This window comes from Cynocephalus volans, chromosome X (genome assembly GCF_027409185.1).
Source record: "Cynocephalus volans isolate mCynVol1 chromosome X, mCynVol1.pri, whole genome shotgun sequence".
NCBI classification, from domain to species: domain Eukaryota; kingdom Metazoa; phylum Chordata; class Mammalia; order Dermoptera; family Cynocephalidae; genus Cynocephalus; species Cynocephalus volans.
This window is the reverse complement of record NC_084478.1, coordinates 16788921-16811451: the sequence shown is the minus strand read 5'-3', so window position 1 is coordinate 16811451 and position 22531 is coordinate 16788921. Positions and strand designations below refer to the sequence as shown.

Sequence of the window (22531 nt, the reverse complement as noted above, 5' to 3'; positions counted from 1 at the left end):
ACATTATAAATTATGGACAATAAAATTGTCCACATGAAAAAAATCCAAGACACTATCAGACTTATGATTAGACCTAGGAAGAGTTCAGCAACTTACTGTAAACAAAAGTATTTCTATACACCGCCCACAAAGAAGAAAACAAAAGCTCAAAAAAGATTTCATTCAAGACAGTAACAAATAAACGATCCCTGTTAAACATATACTCACATATATAGTGTTTTCATGTAAAATCAAATACGGGAAAAAATTACATCAAAATGTTAACACATTATTTGTATTTGCTATAATATACCACCCTTTTAAAAATATGTTACTTTATAATAAAAGTATGTTTATACATACATATATTTTTTAAAACACACAAAAAAAGATGAGAGGAAAAACCTCAAAATGTAACCAGTAGATGTTTCTAGAAAGTGAGATTATAGGTAAATATTTTTTTCTTTCTTTTTTTTTTTTTACTTTTTCTTTTCAATCTTCTGTACTAACTATGGATCATAACTCATGTTTTCATCATTTAACTTTCCTTTACTATGTTCCACGTGGCCTCTGGGATAAAACCAAATGTTCTCAGCTTTCATATCCAAAGCTTTCCAGCCAGTGTGGCTGTGGCCTTCTGAGAACTGTTCCTCTCCGACCCCTCTGCTACAGGCACCCTCCCTACAGTCTGCACTGGCCCTGCTCCCTCTTCTAGAAAGCATCAGAAGCCTTGCCATTACATCCTCACGCCCTCCGGCTCCCATTCTACCCCCATCTCTGCTGAAGAATGAGTTTGATCCTCCAGGTCTGGTTCAAATCTCCCAATTTTAAGGCACTCTGAGACCTCCAGAAATAATCTCTCCTTTCTAAAGCGACAGACACAGCATCAGTTATTTGGCCTCTACCATTTGGGATGGCCTTGTGACAGCTGCTGAAAGATCAATGTTAGAAGATATTATACATACAGATGTCACACTAAACTATATGCCCCTCAAGGACAAACAATTGGTTTTGGAGATTTTCACATCATCTGCAGCACACAGCTCTATACCTTACGTATGACAGACAGCTCTGCAAATAAATATTTAATAACAGAATCTCCATAGCATCAAATTTCCAAGGCTTACTCACGAGCCTCATTGATTGTGAGAATGACTTAGTCTAAACAGTTCCAGCATAACAAAGAAGACAAATTTGTCACCGCAACTTCTTTGTAATAGAATCTCACTCATCAATTTCAGGCTCTTCTTATAATGTTATAACTGGCTACTATGGTTTTCATGTGTCCCCTCCAAAATTCAGGTGCTGCCAATGTGATGGAATGAAGAGGTGGGGCCTTTAGGAGGTGATGAGGCTTTGAGGACTCCTCCCTGGTATAATGGGATGAGGGTCCTTATAAAAGGGGCTGCACACGGCCTCTGGCTCTCTGTCCTTCCGCCTTCCATCACGTGAGGACACAGCCTTCCTCCCCCTCAGAGGACGCAGCCCTCACCAGACACCAAATGACACCAAATGCTGGTGCCTTGGTTTTGTACTTCTAGCCTCCAGAAGTGTGAAAAAAGAACACTCTTTCCTTTTAAATGAGCCAGTCTGTGGTACTTTGCTATAATAGCACATACAGATCAAGACAACAGCCCAAAGAATCCTCCCCTTTGCACCTCTCCTCAGGGGCACCAAGCACTTCTTACTACTGGGATCTAACCCCCAGGGGTAATTTCTAAATTCAGACTTTCTGATTTCCTTCTTCAGACCTTGTTTACAAATTGGATTTTTGTACTGTGTTTCCTAGGTTTGGCTTGATACTCAGCTGAATCTTGCAGGACAAGTAATTTACAAGTTAGCTGACTTTACAGACTATAAGCGGTCTTCAAAACATTCATGGAAAGATTCATGTTACCTTTTAATTCTATTTCTCCGTGACTTTTTGAAGTACCCACACACATACAGATAGAAAAATTAATATAGTATTTAAGCAAAGGAAGAGTTGCCAAAAATAAAACTTTTGACTCCCCTAATGAAAAATGTGTAAAGGTTAAACATTTTGCCAGTCAGCCCAACTACGACAAAGATTTTCAGGATATTCCAGATCTTATTCAATGCATTAAATGCTACCCTGATAAAAGTGTAAATTTGACAAGTTTTAAAAAAATTATAAGATTGTAGAAATTCAGGTTAGGAAACCGGTCCTCAATTTCTCAATTTAGTTTAAAAGATAAAAAGAAACAATTTTATCATTTAAAAGAGAATGTGACTTTGAAAATGATGTTGAAAAAAAGAAAGAAAAAGTCCCAAAGCTACAAGTCCTCTACCCTCCTCAGGAATAATATCCCCAGCCTCGTCCACAACCCACGTTTTTACCAGGGAAGGGAACTAGCAATTACTGAATGTCTACTATAGCAGGGGCCCAGTGGCCTGGGTATTTACAACCTGTGAGCTGAGAATGGTGTTTACACAATCAAAAGAGGAACAATATTTTGTGGCATTTGAAGATTATATAAAATTCATATTTCAGTGTGCATAAATAAAGTTTTGTTGGAACACAGCCACTCCCATTCATTTACAAATTGGCTATGGCTGCTTTCACATTAAAATGGCAGAGTCACCCTGTTGCAACACAGACCCAATGGTCCATAAAACCCAAAATATTTGACACCTGGCTCTTTTCAGAAAAAATTTGCCCACTCATGTATTACATGTAAGGTACTTTGTAAATACTAGCTCATACTGTCCTTAATTTACAAATATGGAAACTAAAGATTCAGAGTTGAAGTAACTTTTACCAAGGACAAACTAGGTAAATAACGGTGCTGGAATTCACATCTGAGCCCACTTGATTTTAGAGTTGCAACCCCAGAGCTAGACCACTTTGCACCATGTCTTTTACAATGGATATTATATCAAAATCATTTTTCCATGTCGACATCTCAATGTGTTGATGGGTCATAATTTATGAAGCCATTCCTTCACTGTCAGAACCCGTCCCTGGTTTCTTGTACATGCAAATAAAAGCCAAAATAAAAATTTACATATGTGCAGGGCTTGCTTAAAGAGCTGCAGTGAGGTTCTGGGAAAAAAAAAAAATAGAACAGGCTTTGAATACGGTTAAAAGGCTCTAGATTTTTCTAGGCTGCTTTGCAGGTAATTCTAAGCAGAGCAATTGAACAGAATTTCATTGTGTCATTAGATGTCATAGGCCATACAGTCCTAAAAGAAGGAAAAAGGACAACAGAAAATTCTGGGACAGCTGCCCCGAGCTCCTCCTGTGGCCGAGAATTTCCTTTCTGGGCCTGGAGATCAAGTGTAGTCCACGACTTCTCTAAACATTCAAATACCACACGGCCTTCTGCCTGCCTTAAGCAAAGCAAAAAGGCAGAAGTGTATCCACCTCCCACCCCTGCACCCCTGCATCATTGCTTTGTCTCCTCGTTCACCAGTACTGATAAACGGTGGCATTTGTCTAAGAAATGAAGTATGCTAACAGGCTCAGGCCACTTCTCTTAAGCAATTACTAAATCCCTGTTACCCTCTCCTAAGCACAGGTTCCTGGCTCAAAGCCAAGCTACTTGATCCAAGGGAAAAAATGAATAGTTAGAAAAAAAATTATTACCAGCAATTTAAAAAATACAAAGGCATACCTCAAATGAGAAATAAAATTAAGAATTCCCCTTTAACAAGTTTGAGGAAAGAATGAAATTGTCTCCTTACTATAATAGGTGCATCTTAGGCCATTTTCTGCTGCCATAACAGAATATCCCAGATTGGATAATTTATGAAGAATAGAAGTTTATTTGGCTTGTGGTTCTGGAGGCTGGGAAGTCCACAAACATGGCACCAGCATTTGGCGAGGGTCACCCCACGGCAGAAGGGAGGAAGGCAAGTGAGCATGTCACATCAGACAGAGAGAGGGAATCAGGCCAAACTCATCCCTTTATCTGGAGTCCACTCCCACGATAACAGCATTAATCTTCATGACCTAATCACCTCTCAACACTGCTGCACTGTGGATTAAGTTTCCAACACCTGAACTTTGGGGGACACATTCAAACCGTACCAATTAGTCACACTGACTGCACAGACATGTCAGAAATAATGGTGCCAGAACAATCTATGTGTCTTAGCCAGTCTGGAGGCGTCAGACCTATACAGAGGGTAGCCATATGGCAGACTTGCCCAGGACAGGCTGGGTGGACACTTGTTTCCCGGCACAGTTATTCATAACCCTTTCGATCTCTAAAGTGTTCCGGTTTAGATGATAAATGATATGACAGTAATAGTATCTCCAAGTTTCAACTGTCCTTAAAATATTCACTTCTTAACACATCGATGACTTCCTTTAAGGCTCCCTAGAGTGGGTTGACTGGTGGCCCCAAAGATATCAGATCCTAATCCCTGGAACCTGTAAATGTTACCTTATTTGGGAAAAGGGTTTTTTGCAGGCTCTTGAGAGATTATCCTGGATTGTTTAGGTGGGCCTTTGATGCTATCGCATGTATCCTTTAGATACAGATTAGACTGAGACGAAAGAGAAGACCATGTGAAGATTCAGGAAGAGATTGGAATGATGTGGCCTCAGGCCAAGGAAGGCCAGCAGCCACCAGGAGCTGGAAGAGGTGAGGAAGGATCCTCCCCTAGAGGGTGCACAGCCCTGTCTGCACATTGATTGTGGACTTCTAGACTCCATGACTGTAGGAGAACAAATTTCTGTTGTTGTAAGCCACCCATTTTGTGGTAATTTGTTACAGCAGTGCTAGGACATTAATACACCCTGGTAAGATTCCTTCTTTTCTCTCCATGTTCTCTAACAGGATTTCCTAGGCTGCTGCGTGCACTGTCTTTCAAATGCCATCACATTCTTGCCTCTGCGTTGCTGCTGATGAAAGTCTTATCTCTTCCATCAGCGATTCAGTTTGGAAAGTCGTGGCATGATCCAATTGAGGTAAATAAACTAAAAGCAGTTACTATGCTGTTACCAAGAAACACACAGCAAAATGGTTAAAGAAATGGTAGGAGGAAAAAAGAAGCACATGTTCAAAATGGCCCCAAATCGGAAACACATCCAAATGTTAACAATAGGAAAACTGGTAAATAGCTAGTCAGACAGTGCAGTTCTGCAAAACAGCTAAACCCACTCAGGTTTGCAGAAATCGGTAGGGCTCTTCTTGGTAGCACAGTAGCTGGGGACACAATTAGGGGACAGAGGCTGGAGTGCCATCACTCTCTGCAAAGGAAGGGGTAGAAGCAAATCGTGCTAGTTTCTCTACACAAAAGAGGTTACCACAAACCAGACGCACAAACAACAAATGTACGTGTCTCAATGTTTGTACCACTTAAAGAGGAACTTGGAGTTACAAGTCACTTAACCATGGGAAAGGGGCCATGTAATGACAAAATACATAATTTACTAAGGAAGATACAATGGTATCAAATATCTTAGCACCAAATACAAAATGCAAGACCTACTGGAAGTGAAAGAACTTGATTAAAAATAGTTACAGTGAGAATTTACTAAACCTCTGCCAGATGGAAAAGAATAGTGGCAGAAAATTAGTTCTTTTATGACATGAATAAGGATGACGATGCTGAACAATCAGCGGAAACACACTGATGGGAGGAATAGCTAAGACAACAGACTACACTGCTGGGACAAAATAAATTGAAATTTGACAGCTAAAAATACACATAAAACTTAACAATCAAGTTTAAAATAAAAGAAGCTGTATATAAACAAGTGGGAGGATATGGTTTCACAGTGGCATATGTGACCTATGGTTTTGGCTGCCCACAAGCTCAGGTTCATGTCACAAAGCGCAGACACACACATACACACAAGACCCACCAACGCTCTACTGCAGGGGCTGGAAAACTGTGCCCCATGGGCCAAATGCAGCCAGCTACCTGTGTTGGAACTGCTGGTGAGCTAATAGTGGTTTTTACCTTTAAATGACTGGGGAAAAAAAAAAGTCAAAAGAGCAACATTTCATGGCATGTGAGAATGATTTGAAATTCACATTTTGGCGTCCATAAAAACAATTTTATTGGAACACAGCCACACCCATTCATTTACGCATTGTTTGTTGCTATTTCTGAGATACAGCCAGAGTTGGGTAGTTGCAACAGACACAATACAGCCATTTACAGAAAAAAGTATGTTGACCTTTCTTATCTATATGGGGTAAATCATATCTCAAGTGCTGAATGGAGTTCTAGAGATTACATTTTTACTGGGAAATTAACTGACTTGTGTTTTCAGCACAGGGACTAGAAGCCACACCTGAAGAGGCTGGAATTAACATTCAGGGGGACCTTGGTATATGCATTCAAATTTATAAAGGTATATTTTTTCATACACAAGGAGATGATCTTGTGTGCTATTTCAGAAATTTGTGTTGCTTTAGGAATTAATTATGGGCCTGGCTGGTTAGCTCAGCTGGTTAGAGTGCAGCCTTATAACACCAAGGTCATGGGTTCAGATCCCTGTACTGGCCAGCCACCAAAAAAACACCAAAAAAGAAAAGAAAAGAAAATGAATTATGGAGATAAACGGCAATATATTAGGGAAAATCTTTCTCGCAATTAGGAAAACCTTTCTAGCGATGTGTCCTGTAAACTGGCAGGATTCACTCCAAACCTGACTGCACATCTATTCATGAGATATATAGCAGACAACAGCTTAGAGTCAATCCCTGTAGTGGGTCGAATGGTATCCCCCCAAAACTTAAGTCCACCCACAACTTCGGTAAGTGACCTCGTTTTGGAAACACGGTCTTTGCATATGTAACCAAGGTAAAAGTCAAGATGAGATCATTCTAGATTAGGGTGGACGCAAAATTCAATGACAGTATCTTTATAAGAGATAGAAAAGGATGTACAGACACAGGAGAGGCCATGTAAAGATGGAGACAGAGGTCGGGATGATATGGCCACAAGCCAAAGAATGCCAGGAACGACCAGAGGCTGGAAGAGAGGCAGGAAAGATCCTCCACAGAACCTCTGGAGAGAGAATGGACCTACCACACCTTGATTTCAGACTTCTGGTATCTGGAACTGTGAGAGAATAAATTTGTACTCTTTTAAGCTACCAGTTCGTAGTAATTTGTTAAAGCAGCCCTAGAAAACTAATAATCTCCTTTAAAGTTCCCCTCAAACTCCAACTTATCTGATGTATCCCAGAGGCAAAGACCAACCATATTTTCTTCCATTTATTCTAGAAACTCACAGAACCTCCTCTAATGTTAATGTTGCTAAAAGAAAAATTCAACAATATTAACTCCATTCTTTGAGAAAGGCTGGTGTTTTAAGCCGGCCCGTGGCTCACTCGGTAGAGTGCGGTGCTGATAACACCAAGGCCGCGGGTTCGGATCCTATATAGGGATGGCCGGTTTGCTCACTGGCTGAGCGTGGTGCTGACATCACCAAGCCAAGGGTTGAGATCCCCTTACCGGTCATCTTTAAAAAAAAAAAAAAAAAAGAAATAATGGTGTTTTAAAAAAATTATACTTTTTATTTGGGGAGAATTGTAGATTCATGTGCAGTTGTAAGGAACAATGCAGAGATCCTGTGGACCCTTTACTAGTGTCTTCCCATAATAATATCTTGCAAAATTATAGCACACTATCACAACCAGGACCCTGCGTTGACACAATCCAGTAATGATTCAGGTGTTCCCCAGTTTGACTTGTACTCATTAGGGTATGTGCATGTGTGTGTTTGTGTGTGTGTGTATTTAGGTCTATCCACCACTGCAAAGATACACAACAATTTCAACACAAGGACAATAATGTTATTTTAATACCTGCAAAAATATGCTTTCCCTGTTTCTATACTTATAAATATTAACAATAGGGTGGGTTCAAAGACAACTCTTTGAAAAAGACAAGGTGAGAAGCATATTCACTTGATCATGAAAAAGCCAACATTTCCAGATATTCTAATGAAGGAGACATGTGGGGAAAAAATGTTAACGATAGCTGCTAACACCAAGGTCAAGGGTTCGGATCCCCACACCAACCAGCCACCAGAAAAAAATGTCGATGGTGACCCAGCACATGTTTCTAGGGCAGGCCACATCTCTCCTACCTTGTCTTTTTTATCTTGCCTGGCGTATGGAAAACATGGGATCACTGCGGTCACCCTGGATGCCGAGGCAATCTTGCAGGCATTGATCATGATGAGGAGTTCCATCAGGTTGTCGTTAATTTCTCCACAGCCACTCTGGATAATGTAGACATCTTCTCCTCTCACACTTTCACCAATCTCAACACTAGAAGGAAAATGCCATTGTTTCATATTAAAGTAGATCTGCATCTTGGGGGGTCCCTGAGACCACTCCCAAGTTCAATGATTCACCAAGATGACTCACAGGACTGAGCATACAGTCACACTCATGGCTATGAATTACATAGGGAAAGGACACAGAGCAAAATCAGCACAGAAAAAGGTGCGTGAGGAAAAGTCAAGGAAACCGGGTGCGAGCTTCCAAGAGTCCTCCCCCAGGGGAGTCAGAGGTTGAGCTTAATGTCTTCAGCAGTGACCTGTGATGTTATGTGTGAAGTGCTGTGCACCAGGGAAGCTCCTTACAGACTTAGGGTCCAGGGTTTGTAATGAAGCCTGGTCACATAGACACCCACTGCCTAGTGTGTACCAAAATGCCAGACTTCCAGGCATTCAGCAAAAACCACATTGTTTATCAATTGTTTAACAGTTTGTGCTCATTGAGCCATCCTTATCAGGGGATGGTGAGGACCCTTGCAAAATCCAATTTCCCAGAGGCCAGCAAAGGGCCAACTTTGCAAGCAAGCCAAAGTTTCAGTCCTGTTACGTTAACTCTTTTCTGCAAAAGACTATACTTAGTTTTAGTTTTTTATTTTTATTAAAGTTATACATGCATATTGCTTAAAAAATTCAAATCATTTCATAAGGCTTATAACACATAAACAGCCCAGAAGCAACCAATTTCAACTCTTGATATGGTTTTTAGATATTTACCTTCAAGTCTCTGGCTAATATGTATGTATTGCTACGTCTTGATTTTTCATTTAAGGCGTCATGTATTGACTTCTCACTATGGAAGAGAGGATTTAACTCTATTTCCTTTGTCCCATCACTCCTATGCACCTTTCCCAGCTTGTCATCATCCCAACACAGATCAATATTCCAACTAAAGAGTGAGTGCTACATTTTAACTGTGTAAATGCTGTTCCGAGCTGAACCATGTGGTAAACTTAAATCAACGTTTATATTCTCCTTTCATGCACAACTCTTTGTTTTCCCTGGAGATATTTATCTTATCTTTTTATCTGCTAAGTTTTCTAAGTACTGAATCCAGATTCCACCCTAAACACTTCACTGACAATCTTTTTTTTTTTTAAAAAGATAACCGGTAAGGGGATCTTAACCCTTGACTTGGTGTTGTCAGCACCACGCTCAGCCAGTGAGCGAACCGGCCATCCGTATATGGGATCCGAACCCGGGGCCTTGGTGTTATCAGCACCGCACTCTCCCGAGTGAGCCACGGGCCGGCCCTTCACTGACAATCTAAATCTCCCAATGTCATTGTCTTCAAGTCCCAGGTCCACTTCGTGGTCCTGCAGATGTCCCTCCCAGAGGCGGCTGTACAAGGTTAGCTTTCTGCCTGTGTACAGCTGCCGTCCGGGGATTCCCTCACCCCTCTCCTGCACTCGATTTCCCATTTTCTGTATCCTCTTTCTTGGTGTACTTCCTTGTTTTGCTGGTGGGCATCCTCCTGTAGCTTCTTGAGAAAGAGCAAATAGGACCAAAATGTTTGAAAACTGCATGTCTGAAAATGTCTGCATTTCCAGATATAGAATATTTAAGTACTTTTTAAAACATGTAATACACATAAAAGTGTTTCACCACTTTTACTACATTCCCATGTTGTTTTAAGTTTCACTGAGGAAGTTTTGGAATGCTCTACCCCAACCCCAATTTTATCATGAGCCCTGTGGTTTTTAATTGCACAATTTTGCACAGCATAATTCTCAGGAATGCATATGTCACCTTATAGCAGAACTGGCTGTAAATTTATTCATCCAAAAATAAAATACAATGAATCTTATTTTAAAATTACGAGTGAGGCATATGAATAATTACTCTTCTCCCTTCTCTCATTATCAGAAGCCAATTATACCCAATAATATTGTTTTATTAAAAAAGCCAATTATATCTAATGAAAATTTAAAAACAAATGGATGTTTGGGGTACCACGTAGTAGTGTATCTGAATCAACGGAAGCTTATACCCAACTTCAAGTAGAAAAATTAGAAGACAAAAATGAAGTTTTCAAGTTGACATGTTCTGAAAATGAGTTTCGATAACATTCGGTCATGTTCTTACCCGCTCTCTGCTATGAATGTAAATGGTACAATGCCAACCTCAGGATGAAAGGCACAAAAACAATCCTATGTGCTCGCTCCCATTTCGAGTTCTAAGGAGCTAAACATAAGTCTTTTGTGAACCTTACATCAGCTGTAGGATAAACTTAACTTGGAAATCAAGTATTATATAGCTCTTGGGTCCATGAAATACAGCCCTTGGCGTGTTTTTGTATGGCCCATGAGCTAAGAATGGTATGGTAGGTAGAATACTGCCCCCCCCCCCCGCATGTCTACAACCTAATCCTTTGAATACATTAGTTTACATGGCAAAGGGAAGTCAGTTTGCAGGTGGAATTTAATTTAAGGTTGCTAGTCAGCTGACTTTAAAATAGGGAGATTATCCTTGATTATTTAAATTGACCCAATGTAACACAAGGGTCCTTAAAAACAGAAAAGGGAGACAGAAGAGATCAGTCAGAGAAAAAGATATGATTACTAAAGCAGAATCAGAGACACATATGTGGGTTCTGTAAGCATAGATCAATCAGAAATATTTGGGGAAAATAACAATAAAAAATAACAACAATAAAAGTAATACAAATAAAAAAGACAGTACAATAGAACAACTATTTACATAGCATTTACATTATATTAGGTAACATAAGTAATCCAGACAGGATTTACAGTATACGGAAGGCTGTGGTTAGGTTATGTGTAAATACTATGCCATTTTGTATCTGGGACTTGAGCATGTCTCTGCTGGGGTCTTGGAACCAATCCTCCATGGGATGACTGTACTTTGTTGCTGACTTTGAAGATAGAACAAGGGGCCAATAGCCAAGGAATGTGTGCTGCCACTATAAACTGGTAAAGGCAAGGGAGTGGATTCTCCCTTAGAGCCTCAGAAGGGAGTGCAGCCCTGTTGACCCATGACCGACTTCTAACATCCAGAACTGTAGGATACAGCAGCGAGATAGACCACAGGTGTCCAGCAATGCCTGAAATATTTACGATCTGGCCCTTTACAGAATGAGTTCCCCCACTCTTGGTTTTATGACTGTTTTATCCCATAAGAGTAGATTCTTTGGCCTGTTTTTCTTCAGGAACCTCAACTGGCATATGACTAGCAGTGCAGGGGAGAACAGAGAATACCATCACCATGGTGACATTTTTCCAAAGCTAGTCCTGCTTCTACTCATAAAGATGATCATGACTGGTCTTTATTCTAGGTCTCTTAACAACTGTAGATAGAAGGCAGCATCTATTTGTAGTTCAGCCAGAGGATCTTTACAAACCCTCAGTTAAGAAGGCTGGCTCAACAATGAATGTGTATGGTAATTAAAGGACGGCAACAGACTCTTCAACACTTTTCCCATTAAGAAGTGGGGTCTATGTCCCCTCCCCTTGAATCTGGGGGGGGGGCACTGTGCTTGACCACCAGAATGTGACAGAAGTGATGCACCAACTTGCAAGCCTAGGTCTTAACAGACTGGAAGCTTCCACCTCCTGTCTTTTGAAGCTCTTGCTCTTGGAACCCAGTTTCCCTGCTCTAAGGAAGCTCAAGCAGCCCCATGGAGGTCTATAGGAAGAGGAACTGGGGTTCCTAACCAAGCTCCCAGGCAAAAGCTAGTACCACCTCACCAGCTGTGTGAGTGAGTCATCTTGGAGGTGTATCCTCCAGTCCTGGCTGGCTGCCCCAGCTGCCACTGCATAAGACAGAAACAAGCCTTCCCTGCAGAGTCCTACTCAAACTGCAGATTTGTGAGCCAAATAAACAATTATTGTTTTAAGCTGTTAAGTCCTGGGGTGATTTGTTACACAGCTAGATAACCAGAACCTTGGGTCTCACAGTACAGCTAAGGACTCCGCCAGCAGGTTAACCGACCAGGGTAAAATGTTACAACGGAGGCTTCCAAACACCATCCTTAATGCAATCCTAGGAAGTCATCCTGGGATTTCCCTGGTCTGTAGCGAAGCTGGAGCAGACCTCTCCCAGCATATCTGAAATGATTTAGAGATGAAAAGGTAAAATCAGGAGGCTCCGTGTTCAATTAAGTAGCTTCTTTAAAATGTGGAATGTGAGAATTGATGATCAGGAGACAGCAAACCACATTTCTGGTCCTGGCTCAGTGAGAAGTTCAGGAAGGGGCCCCGCACATGAACTGAATCAATTTTCTCTTCCTTTTGCCCTTCTGTTTCTCATCTCTAGGACCACACAGAACAAACTGCATTACTAGCACGGTATCTGCTACACAGAGGACTGTTTGTAAAAATCAACCTCTGTACCTGTATAGTTCATGGAAAAGAAAAGTCAGGGAGTTGACCTTTTATATTCTACATATTAAAAACATAAAATGTTGCTATATAAGCAATTCCCAGACTTAATGCTGAGTGGTTTTTGAGGCCTCATGATTTCTTTTTATCAATGGTGCTTATAAAATACTCAAAACTAAATAAAAGTGAGTCTGCTTTATATTTAAAACAAACATATAAACAATCGTATTTCAGTGTCAGAGTTTCACCCAACAGCACATACAGTATTTTTAGCAGAAATGCAACACTGACTTAGCAATGAACTGATCTAGATTATCCAGATTAATCACGCTCCTCAGCAAAGGATTGTGCTGCACTGGGATAACATGGAAGGGCATGCATTTGCTTTCAAAATCCACTTCATCCAGGAATTTCTCCTTTTACTTATATGACGACACCTTCTGAACAAAAAACCATTATCCTCGTGCTCTTCTTAAAGCCACTAAAACTTGAACAGGATTGGCAAATACTGCAACATTCAACCCTAGCCCTTGACTATCTTCCCAGACTTCTGTATTAAACTCTGCAAAGTACAAGTCTTTAGCTGAAGTTCTCCTGGCAGTAATACCACCTGCCACTCATTCACGATGTTTCTTCACTTATATTTTCATCGGAGCCATGTAACTGGAATTTACCACCTGGAAGAAGCCACACAGGATTCACGTATCCTAAAAAGCTGACTCACCAAGAAACAGCATCTTTACCATCCGTATTCATATAACTTCTCGTTAAGAAATTTTTGCCTAACTGAAAGTCATCAAGATTTTCTCCTATGTTTTCTTCTTCTAGAAATTTTATAGTTTTATTTTGGTTTTTTGTTTGTTTGTTTGTTTGGTGGTGGTTTTGCTTTGGTTTTTATTTTGGTAGCTGGCTGGTACAGGGATCAACCCTGGACCACACCACGCTCTAACCAACTGAGCTAACTGGCCAGCCCTACAAATTTTACAGTTTTGGATTTTACGTTTAGGTCTACCATCCATTTCAAGTTAATTTTTGTCAATGGTGGGAAGTACGAAGATTCTTTTTTTTTTTTTTAAATATCGGTTGAATTGGAACTTTGCCAAAAGTACAAAAATGATCAGTAACTGTACAGTTAAGTGTACTCCACATTTGAAAGAGAGGGAGGAAAATTAGGTAAACTTCAAATTAGCCAAAGAGCTTTGTGCACTCAGGTGGAAAAAGGAGCCCGTGGTCCAACTTCTGAGGAGGGCCACCGCCGGATGGCATTGGGCAGAGGTGACTACTTCTCCCGAACTTGAGAAATGAGTAGAAGTTGGATTCAAACCGTGGCCTTGCTGCTCAACACAGCAGAGTCGCAGAACCACAATGACGCAGAACGTCCATCATCTTTGAGACCGGAACGTTAGAGGAAGCCCAGGGCAGCCCAGCACGTGCGCCCTGGAGTTCCCACACTCTTTCAAACCCTACACAACCTCACCGTCTGGATAACGCAGTGGTTTTGCTCCCTGGCTGCTCAGGAGCGTCACCCCGGGACCTGTAAAAACGCTGATCCCCGGTCCTGTGGATCGGAATCTCCAGGACAGGCCCGGAGACGCTGCGTTTGAAAGGTCCCCCAGGTAAACCCAGTGCGCAACCAGGGCTGGGGACATGGGCGGAACCTTCAGTCCCACGCACCGGTCTGGGGTTCAGCTTTGCAGGGACGCGGAAACGGGGACGAGCAGACGCAGGGACCTCCCTCCACCGCGCCCGGCAGGGATGCTGTTCCCGCCGGCTGCGCCCACTCTCCCTCCGACGGTCTGTGACCGCCCCGATGTCGCCCTTCCGGGCTGCGGACGCCAGCACGGGTGGCGAGCGGGGACCGCTTCACCCCCGGCGCGGCCTCGGCGGCGCAGAGGCCGCGTTGCCGACGTCCCGCCCCGGAAGGGGGAGCGCGGCGGCCGCCGAGGTGGCCCCGGCAGGCGCCGGCCGCCGTCCCCGTCCCGCCGCGCGCCGCGCGCCCTCCCCGGCCCGCCCCCCCGGCGCGGCCCCCACCTGGTCTCCTGGTTGCTGAACTTCTTGGTGACCACCTTGCCCAGCTCCAGACCCAGGCGGTCGGCCACGCGCTGGGACAGATCCTGGTGCGAGCTTCCGCTGAAGAGCACGATGTTGGGCATGGCGGGGCGCGGGGCTCCGAGGGGCGCGCGACGGAGGTGGCGGGGGTGGCGGCCACAGCGACGCTGGCGGCTGCTGCTGCGGGAGCGGGAAAGCGCGGCAGCTAGATCAAGGGGAGGGGAGGAGTTGGGAGGGAGGAGCTGGAGGGAAAGGAGGGGCCCGCAGGGGAGGAGGAGCAGGAGCGCAGCGACAGCCCGGGGGTGCTGGCAGGCCGCTGCCGCCCACGCCGCGGGGCGGCACGTTGGGAAGCCCTGGGTGGTCCCGGAGCACTGAGGCGCCCTTGCTCCGTGGGAGAGCGCCAAGCCCCGATCCTGACCTTTCTGTCCTGCCTCGCACAGGAGCGCCCATGAACCAGATTAAATGGGCACAGAGAGAGAGTACGGGAAGGAGCAATGGAGGTGCCTCGAAGCCAGGAGCGACCCCCCTACCCGGAACCCCTCCAACCCAGTGTAGGCGACTGGTGTTCAACTCCAGCAAGAGTCTGCAAACTACGGCCCGTGGCCCAGAGCCGCAGAGCTAGCTGTGTTTGCACCAGAGAGAGCTAAGCATGGTTTTTACACATAAACGTTTGCAAACTATGTGATGTTAGCATACATTCTTTGCATCCCAATTAAGAGAAATGTTCCCCCCCACCGAAAAACATTCCTTTTCTCTTGTTAGTAGATGTATATTACAAAAAAAATTGTACTCGAATATTATTATATTTTGGATGTTATCAATAAAAACATTGTGGAAATGAAGGGCTTGGTCGGTTAGCTCTAGTTGGAGCATGGTGCTGATAACAGCAGAGTCCGGGGTTCATCCTTGTAACTGCCAGACGCCAAAACAAAAAACAACAACAAAAATTGCTAAAATGTGCCTTCTCTTTGTTATATAAGTACCTACATATATCTTCCCTTTTGCCTCTTGGACTGCAAAGCCTAAAATATTTACCATCCCCTAACTACAGTTACCTGTGTCCTTGAAAAAGCCAGCAATGCCTGTCACCATCTGAGCCCTGACCACAGGGGAAGGGCTGGCTGCTCTCGGTGGCACATTGAATCAAACGAAGCCCCCCAGATTCCTCATTTCTAGGTAGATGTGGTGGTTCTTGGGCCAGTTTCACCACCTCCTTCCTGTTGGGTATTTAAGGGCCTGATCCCACGAACACAAACTGCCCCAGACAGATTCCCCAGTCTGAATCTGTCCACATCCCTGAGTCAGGGCCTCTTTCCTCCTAGTAGAAACCAGCAAAGAGGTTTTCTTAGAAGGAAATGCAGTACCAGAGCCAACTTCTGGGCACAAACCAATGTAAGGGATGTGTTCTGTGTTCATGGAAGACTGGGAGCGTTGGTGATGCTGGTCACAGATCAACACTCTTCAAGGAAGACAGAGCCGACTGGTTAGAAAAATGGCCAGGGTTTACCAAGGCTTGCTGAGAGCCGGCTGTCCAACAACATGCAGTTAAGTCGTAGCCTACTGTAACCCCACTGCACATTACTGGGATTTGGGAGATTATTGGGATTATTCATATCATCGGGATTTTTCATCGGTGTCCTTGTACTTAGATTACCTCACACATCCAGTGTTTCTTTTAAACTCCTGTATCTGCCTGCTCACCAAAAAGTGTCCAAAGCGCCAATTTTGGCAGCATATTTGCCCCCTTTTTATTCCATCTAGACACATGTACCATATGTGCCCTATTATAAAGCAAACAAGCAAACAAAAACCCCTACCTACAATGGTTTATTATCTATATATTTTATAGTTAATTCACATAGCAATGAGATTTATACTTATACTCAATCACATGTCTAAAATTTTTACTGAATGAGTCTGCTAATGTAATTACAGTATATTTAAACTCTTCTAATAAAATTTACTACCAGCAAAATTACTGTAATTTTTACGTCTGTAAAATTTCTCTCATAGATAAAATTGATTAATAATGGGATTCCTCGAAATGTATACATGTTCTTCTCAGAGGGAAAATGACTTCCTGTTAGTGTTGTGGGCCACAGTTCTTTGATAACAAGGCTGATCACAGTATAAGTTAAAGCTCCCAGTCTCCAGGCTGGTTAATGGGTAGGGATTTGGAAGCTAGGATTGAATTGTGACACACCATGACCTTGATAGCACCAGGGAGAAGCAATATTTGGGTTGGGGCAACTAACACGATGGTTGTCGGTTCAACAGTTTGATGAGTTACTATACTTAAATGCTGAGCGTAAACAAGGGGAAATGTCCCTTTGGTTTAGATGAGAATACTTATGCAGATCATCAAAATTCATCCTGAGTAGCAGTAGCAGAAAGCTGTCACTGGTAAATGTAGAGGCTTAAAAGAGCAGCTATACATGGTCTTATTTAAGTGTGAATACTTTCTCTACCGACCCCTTTATTTTTGATCCATAAGAGCCAGGCTGTGGGGAAACTTTGGTCTAGAGCAGGATTCTCAACTTCTGCATGGCTCACATTTGGGTTGGGTAATTCTTTGCTGTGGGGCAGTCCCGTGCATTGTTGGCTATTTAGCAGCATCCCTGGCCTCTACCCAGTAGATGCCAGTAGCACCTCTCCACCAGTTGTGACAACCTAAAGTGTCTCCAGAAATTATCAGATGTACCCCAGGCAACAAAATCATCCTAGGTTGAGAATCACTTGTCTAAATGAACCCCTGGCCCTTTCTTCCTCCACGTGGGCCTTTCCTCGTGGCTGCATTGCCTTCCTCACAGCATGACTGCAGGGTTTCAAGAAGGAGTGTTCCAAGAAGATAATCCTCAATGAACAAATGCTCATCAAGCCTCTGCTTGTATCTTGCTTGCTAATATCCCGATGGCCAAAGCAAGTTGCATGGTCAAGATCAGAGTCAATGTGGTATGGGACAACAGAAGGGCACGAATACTAAGTCCACCAATGGTCTACCACAGTGCACTTACTTCCTGAACAAAATGTGGAGTTGGGGGAGCCTCCAGGAAAATACATGTCCAAAGACCCAACACCCAAAGAGAAAAAGAACACATACTCCGTGTGTATGAGATCTCAGACCTTGGACATATTGCAAAATATTTATTATTTTAAGATAAAATGTTAGCAGAAAAAATAAAGATGATGAGCTCATTTTCATTGTTAACTTCTATCTTCACTGACTCATGGATAGGGATGAAATGGGAAAACAAGAATTTTAACCCCTAGACAGTTTCACATTTTGTATTTCTCACATCATTTAGCTGAGTTCTTTGTATATAGTAAGAGCTCTAAATATTTACTGAATGAACTGATTCCTAACTATCCTAGGGCTGAGGAATGGAAGAAATGGCTCAAAGTCACTTGGCTAGTGAAATGCAGCAAAGGAATTAGAATGCACGTACCGTAGCCCAGTTCTTTTCTCTCTAAAGCAGTGCTGTCCAAAAGAAATATAATGCAAGCCACGTATGTAATTTACAATTTTAATAGCCATATTTAAAAAGAGTATAAATAAATAAGTGCAGGTGATTTTAATAATATACTTTAATCTAATATATCCCCAATATTATCACTCCAACACGTAATTAACATGAAAAATATATTTTTTTTGTACTGAGTCTCTGAAATCCAATGTGTATTTTACATCTACAGCATATCTCAATTTGGACTTGCCATACTTGTGCTAGGAGCTGCTGTATTAGAGCACGAAGCTGTAGAACACTGGTTCCTAAGAGCAATGCAAAGACACCCTGATGCAGCCATCCTCTTGTGTGTTTTTATTAGGGTGTGGCAAATAGTTTGTAATTAATTATAAAATGCTAATGTTTATAAACAATTTATTTTAAAAATAAGTTAAAATGCATTCGACTTTATTCCTCTATCAATGACATTTTCACTCACAAGCAAGTATTTCTTCTTGATTTTTATTTCTATATTATTACCTTTTACTTTCTATTATTTAAAGAAAAATTCAAAAATGGGCAAACAGACAGAAGTATATAATGAACACCCATGTATCCATCACCTAGATTTTGCAGCTGTCATCTATTTTTTTTTTTTTTTGAAGTATTTTAAAGGAAATTACAGGTATCGTGTATTTACCTCTAAATTCTTTGGTTTGCATCTGTAAAAAGATACGGACATCATACCATATACAAAAAATAATTTAAAATTGATCAAATACCTAAATATAAAAGAAAACATACGTATAAATCTTTTTGACCTTGGATTAGGCAGTAATTTCTTTAATACGACATCACAAGAACAAGCACAACAACAACAAAAACATGTCAACTGGACATCAAAATGGAAAAGGAGGGATGGAAGGATGGGGGACGGGGGAGTGACGGCTAAGGAGCATGGGGTTTCTTTGGGGAAGCAATGAAAATATTCTAAAATTGTTTGTGGTGATGGATGCACAACTCTGTGAATATGCTAAAAGCCATTGAATTTTACATTTAAATGGGCAAATTGCATGGCGTGTGAATTATATCTCAACGAAGCTTGTTAAAAAGGAGATAAGGACATTTTGCTTTATGACTCCAGCACAAGAACACATCTAACATGTCAGGTTATCCTGGCTGCCTTTTACCTTTGTGAAATGCAAACTTTCTAATTCTATCAGTCTTTTCTATTAACATTAGCTGAAATTCTACAGAAAAGAACTTTCCTGCATCTTCTGGGGCTGCTTGATTACTCTAAAATACGATTAGTACTGGAAAAGCAAGACAGAATAATTTTCTTCCCTTTCCATACCTGTTTTTACAGGAAGGAGTTTGGTATCTGAGTACTATCTCCCACGGCAAGGAACCAGGAATCTTTGGTGATCTGGTCGATTCAAGGTCTGCGGCAGGAGGGACATCCTGCTTCAGGTATATCAAAGATGAGGAGGAAGATGTTAGTAGCATATAGCAGCCAGCTTAAAGCGGGAATGCTGATCACAGGTATGACAGTGTGAACATCAAAAAGTGAAGCAAAGGAGCTGGCCGGTTAACTCACTTCGTTAGAGAGTGTTACAACGTGGTGCTGATGACACCAAGGTCACAGGTTCGGATCCTCTTACCCGCCAGCCACCCCCCCACCAGGAAAAAAAAAAAAAAAAGTAATGCAACGATCATTACCTGAAATGTACCAAATATATAAAAATCCATGAGTCCATAATGACACTCAATAAAATGAAAACCAACACATCAACGAATTAAACTTCACTCGAATCCAACGAAGATGAGTATTAAACTAACTCCTTTCCCTTAGAATTGGTCATTAAAGAGCAGGCTTTCTCGAGAGGCAAAGTGAAGGTGGAATTGTAGTGGTTTCTCTGCTAATTCCATATGATCTGATACTGCCAAGTGGAATGTCCTTTTTCATGCGGGTCATATCAGTCACTTCTGCAAATAAGATCAAAGATAAACAGTCTGGTGCCCTCAGTCAGCTTAAGATAGCTAGAGACAACATACATAATTCAAGCAGGGGAGGAGTTGAGGCCATATAAGTGGCACAGGAACTCACGATCACGAGACAGATGGAAGTGGAAGGAAGTTTATAACCGTGCAGAGAGAAGGTTCTTAAAGAGGTTAGAGGATCGCGCTTCGTCGGGAGGAGGCAAGGTAACATTGTGATGAGAGCAGCAACATGAAGTCACTGCAATCGGACTGAGCTTAACTTTAATGTGAGCCAAACTGACGGAGAAGTGAAGGATCTAAATCCAGTAAGGCTCAATAAGAGCAAGTTGCCTCAAATTCTTTCTAGAAGAAGATAGCAATTAAGAGAAGCAATAATATTGTATGTGTATATAGCCCTTGGTATATGGCAGACCTTCCCAGTAACCCTCTGAGGTAGGTCTTTCTACTCTCATCTGCATTTCACAGTTAGAGAAACTGAAAAACAGAGAGGTCAGGTAACTTGTGCAAGGTCACACAGCTACATCATGCGAAGCTAGGCAGCTCTTTACTCCTGCTCTCTCCTGCCTCCTACTTCATTCCACCATGTAAATGGGAGCAGTTCAAGAAGGCTTTCAATTTTAGATCAATGTGGTGTATAAAAAGTACTTCTCCTTCCTTAAAATAATGTTTTCTGCTTCTAAATAATCCCAGTAATACAATTTTGGTAAAGATGATCCTACCTAGCCAAGAAACGTGTAAATGCCTCCAAGCAGAATTCTGGACATTTTTGTCTTTATTTTTTTACAAACTCTCCTTGATGTCATCCAGGCCCATGGCTTAATCTTGATAACTTAACATGTCTCTATCTCCAGCTCAGACCTCTCCCCTGAGGGCCCATACTTGAGCATCCAACTCTACAACAGGGGTTGGCAAACTCTGGCCCATGGACCAAATTCTGTCCACAGCCCATTTTTGTAAATAACGTTTTAATACAAACATACACATTCATTTACATATTATCTGTGGCTGCTCTCGTGCCACCAGGACAGAGTTGAAGGGTTGTGGTAGAGATGCCGTGGACTTAAAAGCCTAAACATTTACCATTTGGCCCTTTAGAGAAAAAGCTGAGCTTTTCCAATGGGAAGTCTGGATGCTCCTCCTCCCACAACCCACTCTTCCCTGAGTACATGGAGCCACCGATCATCCACTTGATCAGGCCTGAAACGTGGGACTTGCCCTCGATTCTGACTTTCCCACCGCCCTTCCCGTCCTGAGGCTGTTGGTTCTGTTTGCCAAGTCTGGATCTCCAGTCTGCCCACTTCTCTCCATCTCCACGGCCACTAGTCAGCCCCTGCCTTGGCCTTTCCAAGACCTTTGCCTCCTTCCAGTACCTTTCCACACAACAGTCAGAATGATTTTTTAAAATCAAAGCTAATGAAGCACTCTCCTGTTTAAAACCTGTCAATGGCTTCCCATTATACTTGGAAATTGGCCCTGCTTACCCCTCCAACTTCATGTGACCTCCCCCCATGTACCTTCAGCTTTTCTCATCTCCTTTGTAAAATACATAAAAGCTTTCTGTCCACAGAACCTTTGCACATGGGCCTTCCTCTCTCAGGAAGCTTTTTCCACTAGCTCCTCCATCACGGGCTTGTCTTCTTTGATCTTTTTTTTTTTTTTGACTGGTAAGGGGATCTTAACCCTTGACTTGGTGTTGTCAGCACCACACTCTCCCAAGTGAGCTAACCGGCCATCCCTATATAGGGATCCGAACCCATGGCCTTGGTGTTATCAGCACCACCCTCTCCCAAGTGAGCCACGGGCCGGCCCTTCTTTGATCTTTTAGTCTCAGTTTATAAATGTCACTTTTTAAACTTCCGTACATACAACAATTATCTCTCCTCTCTCTATTCCCACCCCAGTTTTTCTTTTATCTCACTGCTGTCTGTGTTTGTTGCCCTCATAGTATTTGTTTTAATCTGTAGTTATCCCTTTGTTGTCTTTAGTTATCCCTTTATCGTATATTGACTGTCTTTCCCATTAGTGACCAGAATGTATGTAACACTCGGTCTGGGATTAGGGCAGTCTTGGCCACAGCTCTATCCCCAGAGTTTAGCTCAGGGGTTGGCCAGACAGTAACTCTTCTCAGCCTTGAAGGCTACAGGGTCTCTGTTTCAACTACTCAAGTCTGCAGTTCTAGCACAGGTAGATGAATGGGCGTGGCTGCGTTGCAATAAAACTATTTATGGACACTGAAATTTATATTTCAGTTAATTTTAGTGTGCCATGAAATATTACTATTCTTTTGTATTTTTTCTCAACCATTTAAAAATGTAAAAACTATTCTTACCTTAAAGTCTGGATAGAAATGGAGCAGGCAGGATTTGGCTGGTAGGACATAAGTCATTTATTAATCCCTTAGCACGTTGCTTGATAGATTCTCATAAAATGTTTTTGTTTTTGTTTTTCTTT

At 42.3% G+C, this 22531-nt stretch overlaps 1 protein-coding gene across 1 annotated transcript in view; it reads right to left on the bottom strand.

Moving 5' to 3' along the window:
* Positions 1-14846, bottom strand: part of PRPS2 (phosphoribosyl pyrophosphate synthetase 2) — a 31166-nt gene extending 16320 nt beyond the window's left edge. The window contains exons 1-2 of the mRNA XM_063083165.1: positions 14619-14846; positions 8056-8239 (exon numbers count right to left, since the gene is read on the bottom strand). Coding sequence (XP_062939235.1) covers positions 8056-8239; positions 14619-14740 — 306 coding nt within the window. The 5' untranslated portion in view covers positions 14741-14846. The remainder of the gene's footprint in view (positions 1-8055; positions 8240-14618) is intronic.
* Between the last annotated feature and the right edge of the window lie 7685 nt (positions 14847-22531).